We start from the raw sequence: 21,676 nt of genomic DNA, 5'->3' as shown, positions 1-21,676 counted from the left end.
GCCTGCCAATCAGTATACATGAATATATAAATAAAGTTGAAAAATAGATATGTATTCAAACATGGTCTCTAGGTTTTATTTATAAAAAATACTTAATTGTTAAGATTGATTTGCAGTTGTTAACTTTATAATGAGTTACATATCTTCGAATATTTAATCAATCCAGCATGCTTTCCTCTTTTCTTTTAATGACAACTGCCATATGTAGTTCAATATGTTCTTTTACCTTATAAAGCATCTTTTCACTACCTTAACTATGCATATAAATGTATACCTTCCTTGCTCTTGAAATGTCATGTTACAATCTAAGCAGATCTTTCTATTCATAATTAATACACCCACCCAACCTCCTACACTTTAACCATTTTTCCTCTGTTATATTTGTAATTATATTTCTTTATACACTAACAAAAATTTTCTTTTTATACCTTTAGTATAATAATTTACTTTGATTTCTACACATAATTTATCATTTTTGTTGATAACCCACTTTCAGCTTGGTGCCGTTTGGACTGTGGGCCCCATGGCCGTTGCGATTCTGGTCGCTGCATCTGCTCTGATGGTTGGACTGGAGACACATGTGACACTTTGCCGTGTGACTCTCGCTGCTCCCAGCATGGGCAATGCAAAAATGGAACTTGCGTTTGCTCACAAGGCTGGAACGGCAGGCACTGCACTTTGCGTAAGCCTCTTATTTCACTTTTTCTTTTATTAACTATAAAAGTCTATCGATTATAATCCCTTTCTTACAAACAGCCGGATGTGTAAGTGGATGCAGCAGACATGGTTCATGTATTTTGTACGAGGGTGAATACACGTGTCAGTGTTCCGATGGCTGGGCTGGTGTCGATTGTAGTGTCAGATTGGAAATGGAATGTACAGATGAACTTGATAACGATCACGGTAAAGTATTCCCATGAATTTTGTAATAAGTTTTTTTTTTAATGCAAATAAATGTTATATATTATATATATTTAACAATATATATGAGGAAAAAACTGATGAAGAAGTTAAATTTTCTAGATGGAATGGTCGATTGTTCGGATTCAGAATGTTGTTCCCATCCTGCTTGTACTGAGCATATAATGTGCCTTGCTTCAAATGACCCTGTAGAGGTACTTCTTCGTAAACAACCTCCTTCTGTGACCGCTTCTTTTTACCAAAGGGTAAAATTCCTCGTTGAGGAGAACAGTGTGCAAAGCTATGCCCACATGGATGAATACAGTGAGAGGTAAGTCCCTCAGAGTCTGCTTATTCAAAGTCAAAACAAACTACCTCCCCAATTTTTTCTATTTTACAAGGCAAAAATTTACTGAAGTTTTGATTTTTAACGATCAAGGTGCACCAAGGGACAAATTCAAAAGCAATTAATGTAGTTTTTTTATAAATGCCATAGATGAACCATTTTGGAAGATATTTAATGGCATGTAAATATCTTTGCAATTTTCTAGATCGGAAAATACCATCCGTACTAAATGAGCATGGAGATCAGCTTTGCCTTGTAACTAGTTTTATCCTTTCTCCATAGATTTTAATTAACTAATAAGCAAATTATACGCAACAACATTAATTACCAAAGATAATATTGTTGTTCGTATAGTTTTACAACTGTTGTTTTTAGAAAACAAAAATTCCTGAAGGTTTTAGAAGAATATATCTTCCTTATAGAAATGCTGGTTGAACGGGTTGAAAAAAACAACAGCACTTCTCAGTGGTTTACTAATTTCTTTTTAACAAATAAAACATTATTTCTTTAAAGGTTTATTTTTATTTTATTTTTTGTATTTTTATTTTTATAAACTTATGTAAGGTTTTGTAAAAGTTTGGTTTTCAGCTTTGTGCAAAAGCTAAACCAAAGTGTTACTCCAAAATACCTTTGTGTGTGTTTTGTCTATTGTCTTTGTCTAACCCATGCCTATCCTTTACAAAACTATAACACCTCCAGCCAGTGATGAGTTAAAGAAAGTACAAAATTTATTCTTACTAATTTCTTCTTCAGTTCTTTTGTTTTGACTAATGCAAAGTATAATTTCCTAACTTATAACTGGCTGATAACCTTGTGTGTCTGGCTCCCATTTGACCCTGTGATAAAACACCCTAGAAGCATTAATTAAAACTAAAAATCTAGTAAATCACTTTGTGCAAATTGTGAATTTGTGTGTTTGTCTTATCATAAACAAAACAAAGAGGCTGACCAGAACTCCGCTCAGGGTAAATATAAGGACTGACTTTAATTATTATTAACAGTTTAAAAAATAAAAACAAAATAAATTAAAGAAAAGCACTTTTAACATGAAGCATACATCCTCAAAGAAATTGAAAATGAATTTTTTTAAATAATAGTTTTTGGCACATCTGAAAAATCACACAAATAAATTCACAAAATAATAAAAGAAAACTGTAAAATCGCTGTTTTGCCGGAGCTAGTGTGATTACAAATTACAGCTTTTTAGAAGCTTGTTTTTATATGTTTCAACACTTTCTGCTACACTTTTTTGTTTGTTTGTTTTGGTTTTATATTTGGTTTCTTTTTGTCTTGTTCCTATGTTTTTATATGTTCATATATGTAAAATGAATTTTAAAACAAAACTGCTCACGTAACTATTGTAAGTTGCTTCAGCATAGCTCAAACTGTAGATTTTTAATTTTGATACAAACAGGTTTTGATTTATTTAGTGCCTTTATTGATTTACACAAAATAAAGCACTGAGGGTTTACTTAATCTTTCTTTTAACAATTATTATTACTTTCTATAATTTTTTTCCGTTCTGTTCTTTTGTTCAACTGTATTAGATTCAGTGAAATTTTATTTTCATGTGCCCTCAGTGCTTTTGCAGTATAATTTCACTCTCTTCCAGTTTGTCTTTTGTCTGTACACTTGTATACTGAATGTCTGCATAAATGGAAGTTTTGCTAATATGGATCACATACTGCCCCACACTATAACTCGGTTATCTATTGAGCAATAATTAGAACGGAAACCGAAATATATAAATAAATAGCTCCGTAAGTCAAACGAAATGTTTGAATAAAAAAGTGTTGAGTCGAATTTAAATTTTTAAAGCCATAATAGAGGAATTACATTTATAATATCCATGCGAAATCCCAGTCATGTGTGATTGTACACCTTACCCATCCTACCCTAATTAAAATGGCATGGATAAATAATTTTTTTCTTATTCAGATTTTTACTATTCATTTCTAATAATGAACAGTCACTTTAAAGTAAAAAAAAATTAAATAAGTCTCTTTAATTTCTATAAGGAAAACAGAGTACTGGTGAGAATGTGTATGTTTAGGTATTGGACATTTGGGTGATTCCATCATTGTTTTCAAGTACTTACACTAATTTCATTTGGTTAAATACTTTAAAGAAAAATGTAATTGTCTATTAAAATTTCCCTGTTCTGAACCATCCAGATGTCTAATTAGTTGTTTACTTTAACCACAAAGTAATGTGTCCTTGTGTTTCTCTCTGTCCTTCAATCCTGTGTGTAGTCAATTCTGGAACTCGTTTGTACCTCGGTAAGTTCAAAAAACGAAACTAAGACAATTTGCCCGAATCACAAACTTTCATTTCATTCCGCTCGAACCTTATATGTGTCTTTGTGTAGCTTTTTGTTTCACTGATTCCAATTTTAGTTAACTCCTTAATCATATTTGTGATGTGCCTAACACCCCTAATATTTCATCCATTGCTATGGTGATGTTTGAATCTCATTCACTTTTTTTAAAAGCTATTCAGCTATTTTGTATTCATTACTACCAAGTATACACACTTTTGTTATTTTTGTTTTTCAATGTTTGAATTCTACAACAAACAAAAAACAACCACCAAAACAATGGAGAAAACCTTACATCCTTTCCGCATTTTATGTGTGTGCAAGTGTCAAATTATTGTTATTTTAATTTGTTTTATTTAATATTATTTTTATTCATAATTTTTTCATGCACTGTTTTTTTATTTTTTTATTATTAATTTCAATATTTGTGTCTCGTCATTGTGAATGTTAACACTTGTATGTTATAGTTTAGTACTTGTTCGTGCTTTGTCAATTTATATTATTGGAAACCTAATTTAACATGGTAAAGAGGAATAAAGAAGGAGGCAAATTTACTGTGGAACAAACATTTTGGAAATTTTGTTTAATAATATAAAGTAAAAAAAAATATATAATGAGTTATGGAGAAAATAGCGATACAAAATTAACTTAAATAAGACTTCGACCCAAACGGCAGCCGTCTTTGACAAAAACCCTTAACCTATGTGTTTCCTTACCAATTGTCTTTTGTCTTTGTCTATTGTCTTAACCCAACCCCATTCACTATCCTAAATATTTTGTTGTATTTTTTCAGATATATTTAATTTTCTATTTTCATTTTTTTCTTTATTTACTTTTCTTTTCTTTTGTTTATCTTAACTAGAGGTTTTATATGTTTTGTGAAAATGTCAAAAGAAGAAATTAAGAACTGTTTACTCATACAGGATGGTTAAAGGTTGAAAACGGCCAAAAAAACAAAAAAAAATTAAATTTCATTGGCTGACCAATTTTAGCCCAAATCCTCCAGGACACATCCGGCTGAGATACCGAACTAAACCAAATTCCAAAGAAAATCTAATAAAATAGTTACAAACTTTGATCAATAAGTATACCATTCTGTTGTAGTCCTAGTCTATAATTTGTAACCAGGTCTATAATTATAAATTTCATTAATGGATCTCATTGTAGCTGTCTATAATCTATTTAAAAAAATCATGATCAAGATGGATAAAAAGTTGTAGCATTAAGGTATATCTATGATTAAGATATTTACATTTGATGAAAATATAAATGAAATGAAAATATAAACTCACTTAATTTTAACTGTATTCTAATAAAATTTATAAATTGCAAAAGGTAAAACTTTTTTTATAAATATGCTCAAAATGGATAACTGTATTGAGAGCTATTGTAAAATGTAAATTCTTATTAATATTCTAGTCTAACAACTTCATTATTTTGTGTGCATAAAATTTGTACTTTAGTCTGTCATCTAATCTTGCCGATTGTAGAAAAGAGGAATTTTTTAGCAATGATAAATTCATTGCTCAAATTAACCTCAATATTGTCAGTTTTAAACCTTTAAGTATTTTTAACTGTTGAGTTTTACTTTTTATTCTATATAAAAACACTTTGCAAGAGTAAGAAACACAACTTGTATGTTTTATTCAACGTCAAACATTTTTTTGAGATGTTACAATCTCTGAAAAGCACCTTAGAAACTCATGTAAAACATTAATATTATGGAATTGTTCCATTCATTTCATTATTTCTGCAGAAAACATGGGTTTGATAAATGATTACAACAAAGCAGATGTGAATAGGATGATTTCTTTCAATCAAACATCAAATAAAAGGAAAATGATAGAATCTGGAATTTTTTAAATTAATTTCTTGTAAATCTTTGTAAATCTGTACAGGTCATTTGATTAGACTATTATCACAATAGCATATTTAATTGAATTTCTTCTTGAGAAATGAATGATGTGTAGAGGTTATAAAATGGCTTGATGGGTGTATCAAAGAATGTAGACCACTTTTTCCAGACAAATAAACATTTTGCTTTATTAATTTCTCGAATTAATCATTGTAACCATTGCTTAATTTCCTTCTGATGGCATTTTAAGACATAAGAATCAATATAAAATCTCATTTAATTGTTTATATAAACTTATTTTTTTATTATCTGAAATGTACATATTTTTAATATGATTTGTTTGTTGATTTTATTTGATTTCATCAGTTCAACACCAGTTAAGACCAAAAATGATACAATATTATTTATCCAAAATATCCAGCAACCAAAGTTACAATTTTCATTAAAAACAGAACAAAAATTTATAAATGAGGGTTTAGTGTTAAAAGCAAGTGCTGTTTATAAAAGCAAAAACCTTTGGGTTTAACTGATGGGGAGGGAGTTGTGGGAAGTGGAGAATGCATGGCATATCTAACATGAAAAGCATCCCCACAAGCGATGACATGCTTTTCAGAGATGAAGCGATTTTGTATATATTATATAAATGTATTAAATGATCAAATTGTATATTCTATATGTGCGTTATATATTTATTTAATTTAAATAAATGCTGTGGCATTGATTATATATATATATATTTACAACATTGGCCTTGCACAGATAGTTATGCATGTTTTATCTGCATTACATGTACATATACGTAATCCTCATCTGCAAAAATCAATTTGTAAAAGCACAAGGTCTTGTCCGTCATGATTTCTTATTGACTAAAACCAAATTTAAATATTAATAAGTAAGCGTTTCTTTTCAAATTCCAGTTAAAAAGAAAATAATGATATCCCGTATCATTTCCATTCTTATAATTTCATATTGCATGAGAAGTGTAATAAAACATTACTTATTTTTTAAATGAATATCAGTTTTATGAATAGTTTTTTTCATTAAACAGTTTTTTATTGTTTACTTATTTTTTGAAACATTATTTGTAATATTTAAAAAAAAATTTTAATCTTTACCTGCATGATAGTGAAAGTATTTATTTTTTGCACTTTCTAAAAAATTAAAGATAAAAGGCACGCTTCAATTATAATTTATTTCTCTGAAAAATATACATCGCCCTTAAAATTGTGATAAAATAAATAGAAGAATTATCAAGAACATTATTAGGCAAAAGTGCATGGCAAGAAAACATGGCAAATTAAATTATTTAGAAAAATTAAAAAAAAAAAAGATTAAATAATTTTGTGGGTGAAATAGAATTTTGTCAGACATAGAAATAAAAGTGAAACTTCTGTGTTTTAATTAATTTGTCCATTACACAGGAGAGTGTCTGTGATGAGGGGTCAAGTCCTTTCACCGCAAGGTTTGGGAATAATAGGGATAAGAGTATCGGTAGACAGAGATTCTCGGTTTGGATTTACTCTTACAAGGGCAGGAGGATGGTGAGTCGAATGAACAAAGACGGGAATGAAAGTTACAGGGACAATTCTAACTGAATAATTCTAGGTTTGATGTACTTGTAAATGGAGGAGGTGCTGTAACACTCCAGTTCCAGCGAAGCCCCTTCCGACCGATGACAAGAACTGTCTTTGTACCCTGGAATCAAATAGTTGTTCTTGCACCGATCACAATGCAGCTGTCAGATGACACAGACATGTATCGTGAAAATGCACAAAACTCTGCTTTGGCGCCAGGTATCATATTTTTTTCATTTATAGGTAATTAGAAAAAAATAAATTTCATATATTTTCTGTATTTGTTTTAAGGATTTGGAAGCCCAGTGCATAGCACACCTTGCATCGACCATGATGAAACTTTACTAATGCCAGTAATACTATCTACATGGATGCCAGAGAAAGTTGGTGGCAAACCGGGCAAGAGTCTGATATTTGCTGAAACCCAGGTAAGCCTGGACCTACATTTTATTTCAAGTCTTTTCAGATATCACTTAAGACTAATACTATATTATATCACCTAAGACTAATAATATATTTTATTATGGACGTTGTATTTGACCATGGTTTATAAAAATTCTACTCTTACTGATATGTTTGTAACATCAACAATATTTTCCAAATTCTAAAATCATTAAAGGAAAAACCCTGTAACTTTCAGTACATTCTTATTTTCTCCATTTTAGATGCTTCAAGAGAGCATAAGAATCCCTGGCTCGAGGCTACATCTCATGTATAGGACAAGCCTGGCTCCTGGCTACCTAAGTAAAGTGGTGATGAGACTGACAAGGTCTGTGATTCCCAAGTCTTTGGTCAAAGTACATGTGATGGTGGAAATCGAAGGCTCGGTGCACACCAAGGTTTTTGAAGCTGACCCCAACCTTACACACACATTTGCATGGAACAAGCGTAACGTCTATAAACAAAAGGTTTATGGAGTTGCCCAAGCCAAAATATCTGTAGGCTACCAGCATCTGACTTGCCCAGGAATTGTTTGGGAGACGCAGACTGCCACTCTGCAAGGTTTTGATGTCGACATATCTGACGTAGGAGGCTGGAGCCTTGACATCCACCACCATTATAACTTCCACGAAGGTATTAAAAATGCTATATATTAGTTTCAATTACGTTTCTATTTGTTGTTTTTTTTAGGAATTTTGCAAAAAGGTGATGGGTCTACAGTCCATCTGAAACAACTGGCCAGAAGTGTTAAAGTCGTGATGGGAACAGGCCTTCAGAGGCCTCTTCAATGCAAAGACTGTGATGGCGTAGCTAGAGATGCAAGACTTCTTACTCCTGTTGCTTTAACCTCAGGGCCTGACGGATCAATTTATGTTGGAGATTTTAATTTAGTGAGACGGCTTACACCAGATGGCAATGTTTATACCGTCCTTCAACTTAGGTATTTAAAACATTTTTCACACCTCTCACATGCATTTAAACATAAATTACGTTTTTACAGTGCCACAAAAGTATCATATCAGTATTATCTTGTACTCTCTCCGGCTGATGGAAGGCTGTATGTGTCTGATCCTGAGAGACATCAGATCCTTCGAGTAGTCTCTTTGGAATCAGTGCCAGAGCCTTCAATAAACTGGGAGGTAATTTATAAACTTGTATTTCACCCCTTTACTATTTCTGACAACGTTGTCGGGTTTTGAAGGTTGCTGTGGGTTCTGGAGACAGGTGCATTCCTGGTGATGAAACAAGCTGTGGGGATGAAGGTCCTGCTCTGCAAGCTAAATTGGCACATCCCAAAGGTGATTTGAATCAATTTATTAAACAAAATACGTTAATTGAATGGAAGTATATTAACAATTTTTTCCAGGTTTGGCTATTGCTGCGGACAAGACAATGTATATTGCAGATGGAACTAACATCCGATCTGTAGATCCCAATGGAATAATCCACACACTCATAGGGCATCACAAACATCATAACATCTGGCAACCAATACCTTGCAAAGGTGCCATTCCTGCATCACAGGTATTAACGGAATATTTTAAAATTGGAAAAAACAGATTTATACAATGATTGTTTCTAGGCACAACTACAATGGCCAACTGGTCTTGCTCTAAGTGCATTGGATGGCTCGTTGCATTTCATTGATGACAGACTAGTTCTTAAGTTAACATCAGACCTCAAAGTGAGACTTGTCGCTGGAACACCTCTCCATTGTCATTCTAACCCTGATCATAAAAATTCTGATGAGTCCCAGGTAAATTTAAATCTTTACTTAAATAAAGCCAAATATAAAAGCAAAGATTAAATTATGAATTGCCAATACAGCAGAACACTGAAGAAGGAACTCTAGCGACTGCGACAGCTCTTGGTCCCGTGTTTGCCCTCGCTTTCAGCCCAGGTGGCCTTCTTTATATTGCCGATACCGATTCACAAAAAGTTAATGCAATCAGGGTTGTTGATCCATCAGGAAAGATGGCCTATTTTGCTGGAAGAGTATCACAGAGTAATGATAAACCGTAAGTTGGAATATGAATTCCTCGCCCATTTGATTTTACAACAATATAATTTCCAGATTGTGTGATTGTTCGAGCAACACCACGACACTGTGCCCATGCTTCACTGAGACTAGTAATTCAAAGGAAACCCTTTTGTCAACAACCGCAAGGTTCACCTCGATATCAGCTATTGCAGTCAGCCCAGATGGAATAGTCAATGTCGCTGACCAAGGCAACCTCCACATCCTTGCCCTAGAGCATTATCTTCCAACACAAGATGAAAACGGGGAGTTTAGGATACCATACCCTGCCACAGAGGAGATATACATATTCAATAGATATGGCCAGCATATCTCAACCAGGGATATAACTACTGGCAAGGCCAAGTACACCTTCTTGTACAGCAAAAACACAAGTTTCGGAAAATTATCTACGGTTACTGATAGCTCTGGAAATAAAATATTGTTTCTAAGGGACTACAGCAATGTTGTAAGAACCTTTTTTATTTTCTAATAACTTCATTACATTGTCTGTATAATTTAAAATTAATTTTTTGCAATGTAATTACCTCTATTAAAATTAATTAAACTCTTGGCATGGTATAACTGACACATACTTCATTTGTTCATTTGTATTCAAAATAGCAAAAATGTGTTTTTTTAAATGACGCTTAATTTTCTCTTTTAATATGAACAGTAAATAAAATCCTACAAACCTCTTATAAACAAAATTAAAATTTATAGCTTAAAACTAAATAGCTTTTTTATTTTAGGTAAGTGCAATTGAAAATAGTCAGGATCATAAATCTGAGCTTAATATATCAGGAGTGGGTTTCTTGACTAAATTTGTTGAGAAAGGAAGATCGGAAATAGTTTTAGATTATGACCCAGCATCTGGTTTATTGACGAGCAGAGCTGATTCTTCAGCCTCGGTAAATTATAATTTAATAGAAAAACCGTAAATAGAAAGTACGCTAACATACGGTTGATTCTTCATAGGGTGGATCCACATTTTTATATCATTACGATTCTCTTGGAAGAATCACAAGTGGTGTGTTACCGACTGGAGAAACTGTCGCCTTGACCTCTCAGCTGAGCGAAAAGGATGAACTGGAAGTGTATGTCACGCTTCCAGTCCACCCGAACAATCTTGCTTTGCACAAAGTTGGAATCAGCATGCATGATAATACAATCACTGTTCGAGATGGTACTACTCGCAAACCACATCACAAACAACCAGAGCTCGCCTAACTTAACTTGTTAACTAATATTTTCAGGGATGTCTGTAGTTTCTGAAGCAGGTATGCTGAGAAACCGTACAGTTATTGTAACTGGAAGCGCCCAAGGCCGGGTAGAGTTGAGGCCAGGAGCGAGACATCCACTCTTGGAGCTTGCAATGCCAGTGCAAGCTGAAATGTGGCCCATGTGGAGCAGGCAGATGGCGATAAAGCACCATATCATTAACCAAATGGCAACCACTTACACTCTTATCGGGGATGCTGCTGCTAACCAGCACACAGTTCATAGCCATTTTTGGGTATTGATTTTTGTCTTATTCCTATTTATTTAGGATTTCCTTTGGAAATGTTACATTCATTTAAACAAAAATTCTATATTGAGCCATTTAACTTTTAGGTCAACAACACTAAAATTTTGGGAATTGAGTATGACCAGGGCAGAGGAAAGAGGACAATTTACGACAAAGACCAAAATCCTATTCTATCAGTTACTTACAATAGTCAAGGTCTTCCCACTTCTTGGAAACCAGCTAATTCCAAAACTCTGAATATAACCTATGACAGGTTTGTACACTATATTAAGTGAAAAATGAAAATCAGTTAATAATTTTATTTGTGCCATTTAGGTTTAATCGAGTTGAAAGTTGGAAATGGGGAGTACAGACTGAATCTTACAGCTATGACAGACATGGTTTACTTTCAGAAATCAAAACTAAACAAGACGGTGTTATTCACTACACATACAATAATCTAAACCTTGTAAATATTTCTCTATTAAACTTTTATTTATAGGTTAGCATTTTAGTTATATGCCTTTTTTTCCTTTAATAGGTATCTCAAATAACATTAGGAAGTGGGAGAAAAGTACAGCTTGTTTATGATGACCATGCTGGTTTGCGGCATGTGGTTTTAGCATCAGGAGCAAAGCATTCTGTCTCCTGCCAGCCTTCTTTGGGTTTTGTGAGGTTCACCTACACCCCACCCGGTTCTACAAAAGCATACTTGCTGCATTACACTCATGCCGGCAAGCTACTTCAGATTGTCTTCCCAGGTGATGGAGCGAGGGTTTTGTACAGGTATCATCCATCTGGCCAGTTGGCTGAAGTCGTCCATGGAGATGGTATCACTCAGCTAAAACACTGGGCCGATTCCGGGTACCCAAGCCAGGCGACCCATTTCGAAAAAGATTTTGAATATAGATGGGATTACCAGTACTCTGGAGGGTTGCTAACAGAAGAAAGGTAGAAATATTTATTTGAATTTTTTTTAAACTCTACTAATGCAATTATTTGATTTTAGATTGGATTATGGCCCAAAAACAGGATTGAGCAATGCTAAATTTATGTACCAGTATGATGACAACTTCAGATTGATTCTGTTGCAAGGAAGGATTGGAGGGCAGACCTTACCTGAACACATTGTTCAGTACAACCCAAAGACTGGTGCTAAGAGCCTGATGGGACTATTCGCCGTATCATGGCCTTCTCCAAATGAAACATCCCTTACAGATAGCACAGCGGTTTTCAACAGAATCACCAATAAACAGTTTCAGGTCACACAAGTTGCTGTTACAATACATAGGATGGAAGTGTTTAGAATGGAATACATTTACGATTCCAGAAAGTATGCACAGCTTTTATATTTATCCTTTGATAAATTGATACTTATAAATTTGTCATTTCAATTATTTCAGTCGAATAAGCCAAACAAGAACATCAACTAGAAATGTAGGTGTCAACACTTACACAAATGTTAAAAATCTAACTTGGGATTCTGACGGTCAGCTTGTTGCTGTCGAGGCTCAGGAGCCTTGGGGATTTAAATACGATGAAAATGGGAACATGCTCTCACTTACTTATCGGTAAATAGTATAAATAAAACTAAAATAAAAATATGCTCATATATAAAATTTCAGTGGTAACACGATACCTATGGAGTATAATGCGATGGACCGGATTGTTAAGTTCGGCGAAGGCCAGTACAAATATGACAATAGGGGACTTGTTGTGCAAAATGCAAGAGAAGAGAAGTTTCATTATAATGCAAAAGGTCTTCTAGTGAGAGCTACCAAACGAGGAAGATTTGATGTCAGATACTACTACGATCATCTTGACAGACTGGCTACTAGAAAAGACAACTACGGAAACGTGACTCAATTTTTCTATACTAACCACAAATGGCCAGATGAGGTACTTCCTGCATATTTACAAATTCAAGAGCATGTCTGATTACATTGGATTTTTACAGGTCACCCACATATACAGCCCAAGAGACGGCAAATTAATGTCGCTGACTTACGATGACCGTGGGCATCTGATTTATGCTCAAGTCTACCGACATAAGTACTACGTCGCTACAGACCAATGTGGCACTCCAATAATGATTTTCAATCAATATGGAGAAGGCATTAGAGAAATTATGCGATCACCTTATGGTCACATAGTCTATGATTCCAATCCATATCTTTATTTACCTGTTGACTTCTGCGGTGGACTGTTAGATCAGGTACATTAAAAATGTCTTACTGTCTTTACAAACAAATAATTATTATTATTCTTTAGGTCACATCCCTGGTCCACATGCCTGGGGGCAAAGTCTATGACCCGTTGATCGGTCAATGGATGTCGCCAATGTGGCAAGAAGTAGTACAAAGGTTGTCCAATCCCACAAAACTCCATCTTTACAGATTCAATGGCAATGATCCTGTAAATGTTCATCAGACTCCACATAAACTTGGTGGTAAGATAATTTTATTTTACTAAAATAGTGTTTAACTTCATTCAGAAGTGCAAGTCATATTTAGCTTACTGTGATTTTGTAATTAGTTTGTTATAAGATTGTATATAAATGTTGTGTGATTTCAGATGAAAAGAGCTGGCTGACCCGACTAGGTTATGACTTATCCAGTTTAGCACCACAGCTTAATGAAAACTTTATTAAACTGTCAGGCCTTCATGACACAGATTTCAGCCCACCTTTCACGGTTTCCTCAGGATTTTTGTCACACTTATCAGAAAAGTTCATGAAAGACAAACTGTCTTCACTACCCCAGTCACAAATCAAAATAAACCCAATAACAACTGAAGAAGAACCAATAATCGAGGATTTCAACCCGATGAGGTCTGCATTTGAGTTCAGCAGACCGCCTAAGGGTGGTATCAGGGTGCAGCCGGGAGCTGAAGCGGAACCGCCTTTTGGCCATGGCATACTCGTCTCGAGGACACACGAAGGAAGGGCCATTATACACAGTGTCCCGACAGCTAATTCCATCTACAGGGATGTCCTCACTTCAGTGTTCAACAACACATTCATGCTGCCATTCACAATGGTGCTTCACGGCACCCTCCAAGATGCTTTCTTCTTTGTGAAAGAAAATGCCTGGAGGGCAAGTGAAGATCGAGGCCAACTCAAACGATTTGGTAGCCAATTCAACACCACATTCCATGAAAAGGAAGGCGAGACTGGTTCTGGAAAGGTTAGTTATTATTTCTTAAAGAGTTATGTTTATTGCATTAAAAACCTTAAATATAGGTAAATATTAAATATTAATAAATTTTATGGCATTGAAATCATAATTAACTTCTTGAATTTATAGAATTAAAAGCTTCATTAAAACATGGCTTTGCTCATGCTCGATGAACCAAAAATTCCATGTCAGATTGGGGTCCATGCTCTCCAGGGACTTTGTTCAAAAGAATGAAGTCCCTCACGGTTCAGTGATAAGCATTACACTTTTCTCAATTGCAGTGAAAGATATCAGTCATCGATAAATGTGGCTGGCTGGAAGAGCCGACGAAATTGGATTCACCTTCTCTACATCAAAAACTGTATGCATTCACTTTTGCAGGCTGAGGAGGGCCCACAGCCTTCCGCAGCTCTGTCTGAGGGGTACTGCAATAAGGTACGTAGAGTTGGTGAGGTTCCTCGGTCTCACGTTTGATCAAAAGCTTAGATAGCAGCCTCACATTGTCACCATCGATGTGAAGGGAAGGAAAGTTATTAAATATTATTAAAGTTCATCAGTCACTTCAGATGGGGAGCAGATAGGGAGACCCTACTGAAAATATATGATTTCTTGCTGTGCTCAACCTTGTTGAAGCCTTAGGGAGGGGGGAGACACTTGGAACGGTACTCAGGCTGGGCAACCAGCTGACCCCACCGTCAGTCCTCCCGGCTGTACTCGTCCAGGAAGATCCTGCCGTGTTAACCAAGTCATCTACTCCTCCGTACCTATATCAAGATAAGTTCTTGGAGCATATGTCTAGGTACATTAATTTTCAGCTCATCTTTACAGGCTGATGAAGGTATGGCATGTGCCATGTTTTGCGAGGGTGCATCCACTTCGTGGTTGCTAGTGTTTACATGACAGAACTGTATGCAATGCAGAAGTTTTGGGTGATTAGAGGCGATGGTGGTTCTGCCTACCTAGTCTGCACTGATTCCCTTAGTGTGGTTACTGCTGTCCATGTCAGGTATTCCATAAAATCATTATGTTGGAAAGGTACCACGGAGCGTCTCAGCAAACTGGTGGTTGTTACCCAGACACATAGGACTGGAGGGTAATGAAAGGGCAGACAAGGAGGATAAGGCCAGGACGTTCCAACCTTTGGACTTAACCAACGTGGTCATTTGATGCAATAGAAAACACGATTAAAAGAAAGTGGCAGTGTCAATGGGCAGGATTGACAGAGAAGCTATCGCAATAGGTGGCCCTCGGAGGTTCTGACTTTTAGAAGAAGGGTCATCCTTACCTGATAGAAGAGGCCATACGAGGTTGACACATGGACATCTACTTTTGGGCCAAAGCCCGCGTTTGTGTTTGGGTCTGCAGAAAAGGACGCTCGATGTGTCCCACTTAATTGAAGAGTGCAATTCCTTGCCTCTATACAGAGAGCGCACAGGAATGCCACCTGATTTGAGAATTGTGTTTGGGCACAGCAGCGAGTATTTGAAACTTTGAGTCTCCTGTTGGAGGAAACAGGGTTGTTCTATTGTATATAGTAAGAATAGTGGTGTGTAGCTGCTAGCTTGTGTTGGGATTGAATGGATTTATTAGCTTGATGTCGAGGGTCGATGACGGAATATCAAGTACCCCATAGATCTTGAATTAGGTTAGTTGTGTAAAGGGGGATAGAGGAATATCAAGTACTCCACCACCCTAATTGAATGCGTTGGGTGCTGATTGATCTAGCTGTTGACAGCAGCAAACAGGCTCAACTCGGCACATATTTGTATGTATGTGCATACGTGTTTGGATTTGAGCCTATATAAATCCAACCCATTTCTAATATTTCAATTTTTTTAAGTTTTACATGGTAATTTCAACAACAATCTATTTTCAGGTGCTTGATGTAAGAATACACCGTCCAAATGCGATTATTAACCTGCGCTATGGAACAACCGTTGAGAGAGAGAAAGAAAGGCTGCTGCACCATGCAAAATCTGCGGGTATGAGAAAGCTCTGGCATAGAGAGCGTGACTGCCTGCGCAACGGCCTGCCAGGCTCAAGGGATTGGAGTCAGCAGGAAGCGGAAGAGCTTCTCAAATCCGGCTATGTCGCTGCTTTTGACGGCGAGCACATAAGGGACGTTCATACCTATCCTGAGCTCGCCGAAGACCCATTTAACATTAGGTTTGTTAAGAAGAGCCGATAGTAAGTCGGAGAACTGAGTCCCCAAACCCCACCGCCCTACATCAAAAGAAAAAACCAAAAGGAGAAAATGTTTTCAAAAAGATAACAGGCTACACTGTATCAAAAGGCATGAGAGGCCGTTTTCATAGTTTTCGGACCACTTGATGACGGATTATGCCAATTTTAATATATGTGTAGCATTATAGTTGGTTAAACTGTATAATTTGGGGTGTCAAGAAATTAGTTTTTTATTCATTGATCTGTTGTTTATGGTCCAATTGTTATCGTAGGATTTAAAGACCAACTCAAAGTGAGTTTGTTTTTTATCTATATTGAAAATAAAGAACGTATTTTGTAAAATATAGAGTACATTTAGATAGAGACTAGAGACCCTCGTGTTCAAAACATTTGGCAAGTGTATACTCAGGTATATAAAAGTGCTGTTGTAATTTTGGACTATTCAGGAGTAGCTTATCAGATAAACGATAAACTGAGTCAACAAGTGCCTCAAACGTTTAGAACACAGTCAAGCATATTAAACATTCCATGAATAAATTTTAAATCAAAATAAACGAGAAACATATAATCCATGTAATGTATAATACTTGATAAAGGCAGTATTAATAAAAAGTGAGATTTTTAACAATTGTAAATAGTTTATTCTAAAATTGGAATCAGACTACTTTGAGTTGGTCGTTCACAAATTGTTAATATTCACTTTAATTTATTTTGTAATTATTAAATGTTAAGTGTTCCTTGCATTTGAATTTTCATTTTGTGTAAATGAGCATTTCGATAAAGAGCATGTCTGGAACCCGAATTATATATGTTAAAAAAACTATAATAATTTATATTGAGCACAGATTTAAAATTTTGTACTAATGACTTTTTAGAGCTTATGTACATAATATATATTTATATTAAAAGAGACTATTATTATAAGATAATGTATAGTTGATCCAGAAATTATTTAAGACACCTGAAGGCGTTTTTCCAGTTGATATATCTTTTTAGATTAAAACCAAAAATGATTAGTGACTAATATTCGAAAAACACCCCCAGACGTCAAGACAACTGATTATTGGATAAGTATATTGTTGGCCTACATGTGTACATGTGGTACGAACCATAAATGGCCTCTTTCAATTAATTTGGAAAAAGTATATATGGCATATATAACTGTAAAAGAGAGAATTTGCATAACAGGTTTTGTTTATTCGGTGCTATTTTATAATACATCCAGTGGGGAGAAAAATACATATTAAAAAGTTTGAATCAATAATAAGTGTGAGCACTGGAAAGAAATTTTTTTTTTGTAAATTTTTATCAGAATTAGGATGTTAATTAGCTTTAATGAGCCAGTCTTGCTGACCTCCAAAGACAATATTTGTCTTTGTTAAACCAACAATTTTGAAATCATTTGTTCCCCAATGTTGAAACCAATTTTATAAAAATTTCTGAAGTCCGAATGTATTGCAATGAACAGATTTTCTTCCAACATGGCATGCATATTTATGACAGAATGATTTAAATTAAGAGAAACGAAAAAATCCCATTGTTCTGACTAAACCTTGTATTATTTTAATATAAGAAAAATACGTTTATAAAATTTAATGAGACACTAACTCTTATGTGTTCATTTTTTTTAATCTGTAAATGTTTTAACATTTCTATTTTAAATGGAAAAGAAATAATTTAACAGTTTAAGGAAATAATTAAATAAAATAAAAAGGCGTATGGTTTAATTGTAGAGACGTCAGTCAGACTGTCTCGAGCAAGATACAAAAGTTCACTGTTCCAAATGATGCTAATAAAATAGTATTTGTTTAAATAGTTGCATGTAGTTTACATATGCAGTAATATGCACCTGTTTCTGTGTTTTATGGATATCGAGCTGTTTCTAACATTTCTAACTTCAGTGTTGGACCACTACTTTTGCTCTTTTTCTCCTTCATTGATTATATAAACAAAAAGTATATATATATATTCAGTGTTTGACCTGGCATTGTAATTGTTATATGTTATAGAAATGTTAAAAATGGCAGTTAGTTAGTCATATAGCTTTGTGACATTTTGGAGCTTTACTCGTGTACAATTTTTGTCGGTGTATTTTATTCTTCTAGTTGTACACAGTATGAGCTACCAGTTGATGTGCATGATTATGTTATTTCCCCCAAAACTGTACTAGGGATAGTGAAAACATAAAAATAGTAATGGAAAATGTTCTCCTCTATGTGTATATGTGTATAAACTATGGAACTCTTTTACCCGAGAACAAAGTGATTTCTGTTAGTATTTTTATAATGTTGGCAACGTATTCGTCCAAAGTTAGGTGAATGGAGTGAACTTACTTGTGTTGAAATTTAATCAGTTCATGTAATGTAAACATAAAAAGAGAGTTTGTTGTGTTCTAAGAGGCTCATGTTGACATAAATTCCTATATATGCCAAAACCTCCTTTTTTTAGAAATAAAATAAAAGACTCTTGATTTGTAAGCGAATGAAATTCAATGCCAAAAAAAGGTGATTCTTAATTTTTATAAATGCTACCTGCCGAAACATGTTTGATGTTAATAAAATTTAATATCCAAGTAATTTACTAATATAATGAGTGGAAAGCACAATTTTTCATGTTTTTGAAGAAAAAAGTGAGAAAAAACATTAAAAAAATGAAATTGGAAACACAATTGAATATTTATGAAGAAATTATTTTTCATCAAGAAAGACTGTTCAGTAGTTAACTTTTAAGTTTGTTAATAGATTATAATTTTAATTATTAAGTGTGATATTAACGCAGGTGATTCCACTATAATACTTATTGACAACACTTCCTAAAATATAATTGAATGTTATTTTCATAAAAGAAAGGAACAGGAAACTAGTTGTATTAATATTATTTAGAGGAACCCTGCATGTTTAGAAACATAATATATGTTTAATGTCTGTTATGATTTATTACGATCATTAATGTTTTATGACTTTTTTTATATATGTATAATAAACAAACCACATATATTATTTTTGTCTTTGTATATATCCGTGTCAATAAATAAATGTAAAAATTCACTGCTTTAACATTAGGGGATAGAAGTTACCTAAACAATGGAAAAAATAATAAAATAAATAAATTAACAAAAATGATTTGGCTTTTGACGACTTACTCATGCGTATATATTTAATTTTATTTTTCTTATCGATTAGTTTGTGATTTATATTTTTCATGTTACCTATGTACAGAATATATTTTATAAACAATTTCGAGTGAGTGTATAAAATAGTCCTTAAATGTATGAGAAGATGTAATAATTATTTGTTTACTGTACGAATTGAAAATATCATAAAATTATCAAAACTACTGTATTTTTATATTATACTTCCCTTTTTGCAATTGCAGCCATTGTATTACCTTGAATATGGCTATAAGCTCCAATTATTTGTTATAAATAAATTATCTGTGTTCATTTTTACATCATTAAAGGGTTTTTAGATTTTGCAATTCTTACTAATTGCAAACACTCATTCAGATAATTCTAGTTTCTTCCTTGTTGTTGCAGATGTCCAAAGGTTTGCTAGCACCTACATGTCATAGCGGCCCTAAACGCAAAGTTTACGCACGCTGGTTCATTATTAGTTCACCATTAAGTTATTACAAATGTCAGCAACCCATGTACCTGGTGGCATGAAGCCTGGTAATCTGAGGAAACATAAGAAGAGGGAATTGTATTGGTTCAAATCTGTTCATTGAGTTTTTAGAAATATCAACAAGCTCTGTGTCAAAACATTGTCTGGTAATCTGAGGACAAAAATGTAATAAAATAACGGGATGAATTTTTAGAGGTCAAATTGTCTATTCCTATGATGGGCAAAACATTTAGACAACCAAATTTAAGTGTAGGTAAGTTTTAGGCATGCCAATTTACCAAGTGGTGTACATTCATCACACATTGAGAAAAATTGGATAAACAGACGTGACTGAAATGAGTTTAAAATCTGAGATACCCCAAACACACAAACTAAATATGTCTTCATGGCTTAGGCTGACATTTACCGGCTTCTATAAAAATATACGCCTTTTCTCAGTTGGAAATAGAATTATTTCATTTTCGCTTCATATCTGCTAATGGTCCTGACCATACATGTGATAAAATGGATTTATGAGGGTTTATAAATTAATGAATTTACAGAAATTATAGGTAATTGAATTCCAAGATCAAAGAATACCGACATTCCCATGCCATTTTACAGTATTTCTCTAGCTTTGTCCAAACATTTCTATTTAAGTATTGAATGTATCCATTAATAGTTGTTAATCTTTGTTTAGTACGTTGTATGGAATTCTTTGAAAATGGGGCACACAGCCACAAAATGATAGACATCTTGTTCCTCCTCTTCCCTTTACAAGCAATAGAAATTATTAAAAAAGGGGGTGAGTATGTAAGTTAATCTTATTAAAAAGTTAGTTCCTACTCACAGTTTGTTGTTTTCCACTACTATCCGCATTTTAAGCTTAAAGCCATCATCAGGTTAAAAGAGTTACAAGCTTTAATGTCGCTCAATTTTGAATGTGCGAAAAATGAGAATTACAACTACATATTATCTAAAAAATACTCTGGGAAAATTATTTCAAATTAGTGATTAATTTGTATGTCTTTCCATTAATTAATAATAAAATTGGTAACAAAAATTGACTTAATTACTTTTTTAGTATGTATATAATAATATTTGACATACAAATTAATCTAATTTATTTATTTATTTATTTTTGGTTAATTTATTAGTCTATTATTAATTTAATTTTAATTGTATTGATTAATTAATGAAAAGACAAACAAATTAATCACTAATGTAATTAGTTGGCATTTCAACTATGAGGTCGTATTAACCCTTGGGGTTGGACCCTTTGAAAAAAAGTCCATTTGTAAATATGTGGGGTTCAAATGCAGGGGCCCTGGATTCAAACCCTGGACCTTTACCTTACAGTGATGAGCACCATGTCAACACCTAAGCCATTGCGATCACCGATGCCCCCAAAATTATTTTTTTTACAGTTTTTATTATGATAATTTTTAGTTGTGTTGTAATTAAAAACCAGCTTCCCATTGGAATGTCGCGTTGGGGGATCAGCAGAATATTTCGTGTCGAGACGTGCTTGTAACTCCTTCAACCTGATGAGCTCTAAGCATGAAATCCGGATAGTGGAACACAACAAACTGTGAGTAGAAACTATCTTTTTAAGGATATTATAGCAAGCAGTGTTTGATGTGTTAATTTAAAAAAAAATTAAAATAAATAGCTCTCCTCTAACTTTAGATAGTCAACTTATTGCATTAGAGTCTAAATTACACGAAGTGTTGATTTAAGGACAGTTTTGAAGATAA

General features: G+C 33.9%; 1 protein-coding gene across 1 annotated transcript in view; it reads left to right on the top strand.

Moving 5' to 3' along the window:
• LOC106670527 (teneurin-a) overlaps nt 1-19,638 on the top strand; it is a 74,698-nt gene extending 55,060 nt beyond the window's left edge. Inside the window, exons 5-32 of the mRNA XM_014400963.2 lie at nt 497-682; nt 757-903; nt 1,024-1,231; nt 3,499-3,525; nt 6,840-6,959; nt 7,024-7,211; nt 7,284-7,420; nt 7,658-8,066; nt 8,124-8,373; nt 8,434-8,572; nt 8,635-8,731; nt 8,800-8,957; nt 9,016-9,189; nt 9,261-9,451; nt 9,508-9,919; nt 10,203-10,361; nt 10,429-10,636; nt 10,707-10,966; nt 11,065-11,231; nt 11,294-11,426; nt 11,499-11,908; nt 11,967-12,290; nt 12,361-12,528; nt 12,583-12,856; nt 12,915-13,172; nt 13,229-13,406; nt 13,532-14,142; nt 16,010-19,638. Coding sequence (XP_014256449.1) covers nt 497-682; nt 757-903; nt 1,024-1,231; nt 3,499-3,525; nt 6,840-6,959; nt 7,024-7,211; nt 7,284-7,420; nt 7,658-8,066; nt 8,124-8,373; nt 8,434-8,572; nt 8,635-8,731; nt 8,800-8,957; nt 9,016-9,189; nt 9,261-9,451; nt 9,508-9,919; nt 10,203-10,361; nt 10,429-10,636; nt 10,707-10,966; nt 11,065-11,231; nt 11,294-11,426; nt 11,499-11,908; nt 11,967-12,290; nt 12,361-12,528; nt 12,583-12,856; nt 12,915-13,172; nt 13,229-13,406; nt 13,532-14,142; nt 16,010-16,321 — 6,305 coding nt within the window. The 3' untranslated portion in view covers nt 16,322-19,638. The remainder of the gene's footprint in view (nt 1-496; nt 683-756; nt 904-1,023; nt 1,232-3,498; nt 3,526-6,839; nt 6,960-7,023; nt 7,212-7,283; nt 7,421-7,657; nt 8,067-8,123; nt 8,374-8,433; nt 8,573-8,634; nt 8,732-8,799; nt 8,958-9,015; nt 9,190-9,260; nt 9,452-9,507; nt 9,920-10,202; nt 10,362-10,428; nt 10,637-10,706; nt 10,967-11,064; nt 11,232-11,293; nt 11,427-11,498; nt 11,909-11,966; nt 12,291-12,360; nt 12,529-12,582; nt 12,857-12,914; nt 13,173-13,228; nt 13,407-13,531; nt 14,143-16,009) is intronic.
• Nucleotides 19,639-21,676: the final 2,038 nt, after the last annotated feature.

This window comes from Cimex lectularius, unplaced genomic scaffold (genome assembly GCF_000648675.2).
Source record: "Cimex lectularius strain Harlan isolate CLEC.00 unplaced genomic scaffold, Clec_2.1 scaffold461, whole genome shotgun sequence".
Taxonomy (NCBI): Eukaryota; Metazoa; Arthropoda; class Insecta; order Hemiptera; family Cimicidae; genus Cimex; species Cimex lectularius.
This window is presented reverse-complemented; position numbering and strand designations above follow the sequence as displayed.